The sequence below is a fragment of the Orycteropus afer genome, unplaced genomic scaffold (assembly GCF_000298275.1).
Source record: "Orycteropus afer afer isolate SDZICR_OR568_19922 unplaced genomic scaffold, OryAfe1.0 scaffold00134, whole genome shotgun sequence".
Lineage (NCBI taxonomy): Eukaryota > Metazoa > Chordata > Mammalia > Tubulidentata > Orycteropodidae > Orycteropus > Orycteropus afer.
The window spans coordinates 5,748,817-5,755,840 of record NW_006921721.1 but is presented as its reverse complement, the minus strand read 5'-3'; the positions used below and the strand labels follow the sequence as shown (position 1 = coordinate 5,755,840).

The 7,024-nt window shown below is 37.3% G+C and overlaps 1 protein-coding gene across 1 annotated transcript in view; it reads left to right on the top strand.

Moving 5' to 3' along the window:
* NEK3 (NIMA related kinase 3) overlaps nt 1–7,024 on the top strand; it is an 86,441-nt gene that overhangs the window by 24,869 nt on the left and 54,548 nt on the right. The window contains 1 exon segment of the mRNA XM_007945251.2: nt 478–532. Within this exon segment, the coding sequence (XP_007943442.2) occupies nt 478–532 (55 nt within the window).

Sequence of the window (7,024 nt, the reverse complement as noted above, 5' to 3'; positions counted from 1 at the left end):
AGTGTTTCATTCTGCTGTGCATGGGGTCACTATGAGTAGGAAACGACTCGACACCACTTAACAACAACAACTGGAGGCAGAATATACCCTAAGGAAATTCCCTTTTCAACTGATAGAGTCATTATATTACATTAGATTACATTATGTTGTCTTACATACGGAACGGCAGTTATACTTGTATTTAGCTTAGCCAAGTTGATACTTGATAAACTAACAATCACAGGCACAGAGAGTTTTACTTGTGAATATTACTCTTAGCAAGTAACTATTAGACCAAAACTAACATGTTTTACTTTAACAGTTAGGAAGTAGTTGTGAATCTACTCTTATTAAAGGTAGAATCATTTTTCTTTTTTTCTGTATTAGAAAATGCATATATTTTAATATATATACATTTTATAGTTTCCTATTTCATACATATTTTTATATGTAACTCATAACCCACTTTTTAATTACATTGCTTCTTTGTGCCTACAGTGACATCTGGTCCTTGGGATGCATTCTCTATGAACTCTGTACCCTTAAACACCCAGTAAGTATGGCTAACAAGATGGAAAAGGCAAGCTGTTGCTCAAATCAGGCTAAGTCCTACGTAATGTGCCAAATTCCAGTTGTTAGTGTGTAGTTGATGGTGTGCATCCCTAGAATTAATTCATCATAGAAGTTTTTGTACGTTTCCATTTGCTATTATCTCAGCTACTGTGAGTAGCATATAAACTAAAACCTATTGCCATCGAGTCAGTTCTAACTTGTACCACTCCTGTAGGACAAAGTAGAACTGCATTATAGAATTTCAAAGGCTATAATCTTTATGAAAGCAGACTACTACATTTTTCTCCCTTGGAGCAGCTGGTGAGTTTGAGCTGCATATACTAATAAGAAATTCCATTGTTTAGTTTCTAGAATTTTGTACTTAAATTTTTACATTAGATTTCACTTACTCTGTTACTTTCCTCTCAAAATGAAATATCATGAGACTTTGCCCTATTGTATTATTTATATTAGTTTTTCAAATATATACATATATCTTTTCAAAATATTTTAAACAATTTAACAATGGCAAATAAAAGGTTAAATAACTTGTCCTTTGTTCAGCAGTTGTTTATTACATAGACCCAAGAATCATAGAGTTGATTTCTACATTTACATCAGGTAGATACACTCCTTGGAGAGATCAATCATGGGAGAACAGAAAGGCAGTGTATGCACAGGGAGACCGCTGAGGGGGGCCAGGAATGCATGGGAGGGAAGGACACAGGGAGGAGGTGACTATGGGGAGGAAGTGGGAAGAGAGCTGTTACATTGCGGGGATTGCAGTCAATGTCATGAGACAAAATGTGTAAATGGAAAATGGAAAAATGGTAAATGAATTTGCTCTGTAAACTTCCACCCAAATCACAATAACAATTAAAAAAAAAAGAATCATAGAGTTGATTTCTATTAGGTCTTAGCTTTGCATAGAAATAAATTGTGTTCTTTGGGCATGAATTGAAACCCAGATCTACAAACTTTCTTGCAGATGTGCTTGAGAGCATGTAAAGGGCAAGAGAGTAATGGTTGAGAAAATCCTTGAGCACTAGTAGATGAAAGTAACTCAAATTGAAGGCATGCCTTGTTAATGAGAGGTGGTCTTGGAATATAAGTGGCTTGTACTGCTGGCTGCACAATTAGAAAAACTAGGGGAATTTTTTTTAAAAAAATGCTGATGCCCAGACCCCACATCAGACTAAATTAAAATCTCTGAGGTGACCTGGCCATTAGTGCTTTTAAAACAGACAACTTTAATGTGCAGTCCAGATTGAGAGCCACTGTTATATACCAGTAAAGGAGCTCTGGTGGCACAGTGCCTAAGACATTTGACTGCTAATCAGAAGGTTGGCATTTCAAACCCACCAGCCACTCCATGGAAGGAAGATGTGGCAATCTACTTCCATAAATATTTACAGCCTCAGAAACCCGATGGGGGTCGCTATGAGTCAGAATCAACTTGATGGCAGTAGGTTTGGTTTTGGTTTGTTTGTATACAAATAGAATATCTTAAAAATTGCAGTATCAGATATATGATTATACCATTTATTTCTCTGATTTTCACTTTTTCTTAAACTTACTATATACATTTTTTAGTTTTCTAAAGACAGAATAAGTATCAACACTACAGTGGCCTAGTATTTGGTATATTGTCTGTTGTCTCTTTTCTATTTTAAGGATAAATTAGTTTGCAGACCTTTAGGAAATACAGAAACACAATAAAATGATCAAAAGCCTGAGACAAAGCAGGTGTAGTCTTATTTTTCACTGCCAGAACTTTTCCTTTGCTGTATGTTGATTTTTCCCTTTGTACATCTTCACTTGTATTGTTTATTAATAGGGTAATTTATAAACTTTCAAGGTGGAGTGCCAACTTGTTGTTACGTAAGTATTACCAAGACTGGGATCTAGTGTTAGTTCTGATGTATTTGTTGTATAAGAAAATTCAAAAATATTATTCTGCTATATCATTTTATATCCCACTGTGTTACTTGTCAGATGTTAATAGCTACTTTAATGACATAAATGGTAAAAATTTTAAATAAAAGTTAAAAAGAAATTGTAGTAAAAGTTTAAAGGCATACAAGTCTAAAGTGCATATCGCTAGGGAACATGCTTGAATCTGGGATGGAGTGGAGCAAAGGGGTATTTTAGTTATTATAAGCCTACTGGTATCATTCCTCCACATGTCTATCAGTGTGTCATACTGTGGTGGCTTGCATGTTGCTGTGATGCTGAAAGCTATGCCACCAGTATTTGAAATACCAGCAGGGTGCATAGGTTTCAGTGGAGCTTCCAGAGGAAGACAGACTAAGAAGAAGGATGTAGCCAGGTCTACTTCTGAAAAACTTGGCCAGTGAAAACCGTATGAGTAACAGGGAAACATTATCTGATATAGTGCCAGAAGATAAGCCTATCAAGTTGGAAGACACTCAGAATATGAAAAGGAAAGCTGCATCCTCAAAGCAGAGATGACCTTAATGACATAGATGGAGTAAAGCTTTTGGGACCTTCATTTACTGATGTGGCACAACTCAAAATGACAAGAAACAGTTGTACACATGAATGTAGAATATCTAAAGTATATATCTAGGAAAATTGGAAGTTGTCAAAAATGAAATGGAATGCATAAAGATTAATATCCTAGGCATTAGTGAGCTGCAGTGGACTGGTATTGGCCATTTTGAATCAGACAATCATATGATCTACTGTACTGGAAATGACAAAGAGGAATGGGGTTGTGTTCATAATCTAAAACAATTCAAAATCTGTATTAAAGTACAGTGCTGTCAGTAGTAGGATAATAACCACGTGCCTACAAGGAAGACAAGTTAATACGACTATCATTCAAATTTACACACCAACCACTAATGCCAAAGACAAAGAAATTGAAGTTTTTCCCAACTTCTGCAGTCTGAAATTGATCAAACATGCAACCAAGATGTATTCATAATTCCTGGTGAGTGGAATGCTAAAGTTGGAAACAAAGAAGAAACATCAGTAGCTGGAATATGGCCCTGGAGATAGAAATGACACTGGAAATGCCATGATAGAATGTTGCAAGACCAAAAACCTGCTTATTGCAAATAACTTCTTCAGCAACATAAACAGGGAGTATAGATATGGAACTCACTAGATGGAATACTCAGGAATCAAATTGACTATATCTGTGGAAAGAGGTATGGAGAAGCTCAATACCATTAGTCAAAACAAGGCCTGAGCTATTTGTGGAACAGACCATCAATTATCCTTCTGTAAGTTTAAGTTCATGCTGAAGAAAACTAAGTCCCTGAGAGCCAAAATATAACCTTTAGTATATCCTACCTGAATTTGGAGACCATCTGAAGAATAGATTTGATGCATTGAACACCAGTAACTGAAAACCAGATGAGTTGTGGGATGACATCAGGGGCATTATACATGAAGAAAGCAAGAAGTCATTAAGAAGACAGGAAAGAGAGAAGACCAAAATGGATGGCAGAAGAGACCCTGAAACTTGCTTTTGAATGGAGAGTAACTAAAGCAAATGGAAGAAATAATGAAGTAAAATATCTGAACAGAAGATTTCAAAGGGCAGCATGAGAAGACAAAGTAAAGTATTATAATGAAATGAGCAAAGACCTGGACTGGAAACCAGAAGGGAAGAACTCAGACAACATTTCTCAAACTGAAAGAACTGAAGAAAAAATTAAAACTTCAGTCTCCAATACTGAAGGATTCTATGGGCAAAATACTGAATGATAGAAGAAGCATCAAAAGAAGATAGAAGGAATACACAGAGTCACTATACCAAAAAATTGGTTGATGTTCAGCCATTTCAGGAGGTAGCATATGATCAAGAACCAGTGATATTGAAAGAAGAAGTCTACACTGCTCTGAAAGAATCGGCAAAAAGCAGAGCTCCGGAATTGATGGAATGCCCATTGAGATGTTTCAAACACATGCAGTGCTGGAGGTGCTTACTCATTTATGGCAGGTAATTTGGAAGACAGCTACTTGGCCAACGAACTGTGTGCCCATATTTGTGTCCATTCCAAAGAAAGGCGACCCAACAGAATGTGGAAATTATCGAGCACAATTATTAATACCACATACAAGTAAAATTTTGCTGAAAATAATTAAAAAACGGTAGCAGCAGTACATCAACAGCAGCTGCCAGAAGTTCAAGCCAGATTCAGAAGAGAATATGGAACAAGGGATATCACTGCTGTTGTCAGACGGATCTTTGCTGAAAGCAAAGAATACCAGAAAGGTATTTACCTGTGTTTTATTAAATATGCAAAGGCATTAGACTGTGTGGATCATAGTAAATTATAGGTAACATTGCAAAAAATGGTAATTCCAGAATACTTACTTATGCTCTTGAAGAAGCTGTACATAGCCCAAAGAGGCGGTCATTTGAACGGAACAAGGGTATACTGAATGGTATAAAATCAGAAAGATATGCATCAGAGTTGTATCTCTTCACCATACTTACTCAGTCTGTATGCTGAGCAACTAATTTGAGAAGCTGGATTCTATGGAGAAGAATGTGGCATCAGGATTGGAGGAAGATTCATTAACAACCTGCAATATGCAGATGACACAACCTTGCTTGCTGAAAATGAAATGAATTTGAAGCACTTATTGATGAAGATCAGAGATTACAGCCTGCAGTATGGAGTACATCTCAAAAATAACAACAACAACAAAATCCTCACAACTGCACCAATAAGCAACATCACAATAAATGGAGAAAAGAGTGAAATTGCAAGGATTTCATTTTACTTGGATCCACAGTCAGCTCCTGTGGAAACAGCAGTCAAGAAATTAAAGGATGTATTGCATTGGACAAATCTGCTACAAAAGACTTGTTTAAAGTGTTAAAGAACAAAGATGTCAGTTTGAAGACTAAGATGCCCTGACCCAAGCCATGGTATTTTCAGTAGCCTCATATGCATGTGGAAGCTGAACAATGAATAAGGAAGACTGAAGCAGAATTGATGAATTTGAATTGCGGTGGTGAAGAATATTGAATACTCTATTGTTTTGATTAGCTAGTGCCACTCTAACAGAAAATATACCACAAATGGGGTGGCTTTGACAAACAGGAGTTTATCCTCTTACAGTTGGAGTCTAGAAGTCCACGTTCAAAGCTCCAAGCTCTAGGGGCTAAGTAAAAGCCCCTCTACCTTGGACTTCAGCTCTGTTTCTTGCACCCGGCCCACAGAAGACGGAGGCTTTCTTTAGTCAGACAGCAGCTGCTGGCTGCTGAGGCTGACAAACCCAAGGTTGATAAGTAAAAAGGCACGGTCCTGATACTACCAAACCACACAGCAGGCCATTGATTCAAGTCTATTAAAAGTCCTAATATCAGCAGAGCATGGCAGACCACTCAGTGAAAACTTGGCTACATTCAGGGTTCAGGTGTGCCAAAAAGCTGTAGACCATTCCCAAAGTTTCTCCTTATATATGGGAAGCAGACCTCATCCCTAAACCAGCTACTCAGCTGCTTGTAGCAGATTCCACCATGGAGTTGATTGCCAGTCTCATTGTGGGGAATAGCTACCACCACTGACCAGCCAAGTTGATACATAATCTTAACTTCCACAACTGTGGACTATCAGAAGAACCAAGAAATCTATCTGGGAAGTTCAGCTGGCATGCTCCTTAGAAGTGAGAATGGCCAGACTTTATTTTATGTAATTTGGTCATGTTATCAGGAAGGACTAGTTCCTGGAGAAGGATATCATGCTTGGTAAAGTAAAGGGTCAGTGAAAAAGGGGAGGACTTTCAATGAGATGGATTGACACAGTGGCTGCAACAATAGGCTTAAGCTTAGCAAGCATTGTGAGGATGGTGCCAGATGGGTAGTACTTTGTTCTGTTGTGTGTAGGGTGTCTACAAGTTGAAACTGACTTGATGACACCTAACAACAACAATTGCTGTCATTTGACTTCTTTTCAACTCATGTGTATGTGTGTATTTGATTTTAGTTATATATTACAAATATATGTCAGCAGAGGCATTGATTACAGTTAATAAAATACCCAAAGCAGTAATAAGACTTTGTGTAGGTGGAAAAACTTTTCATTATTTCTCCTGAACTATCATAAGATTAGTATAAGGACAACTTTCATAAAGATTTACTGCCTCGAAAAGCCAAAGGGGTCACTATGAGTCAGAATCAACTTGATGGCAGTGAGTTTGGTTTTAGGAAGAAAAATGATAAGTTTGTAAAATTTACAAAATATGTCAGTTGGTATTTTTATTTATTTATTTATTTATTGTGGTTTGGGTGAAGATTTACAGAGCAAATTCATTTTCCGTACAGCAGTTCACATATACTTTGTCTCATGTCATTGACCACAGTTTACCACAGTGCAATGGCTCCCCTCCCACTTCCTCCCCATAGTTACCTGCAGTGTAGTAAATTACTTAGTATGGCTTTTCTACCCATAAGTCATTGTAAACTCAGTGGTGGAATGAGCAACTGAGGAGCTCCTGATTGTAAATG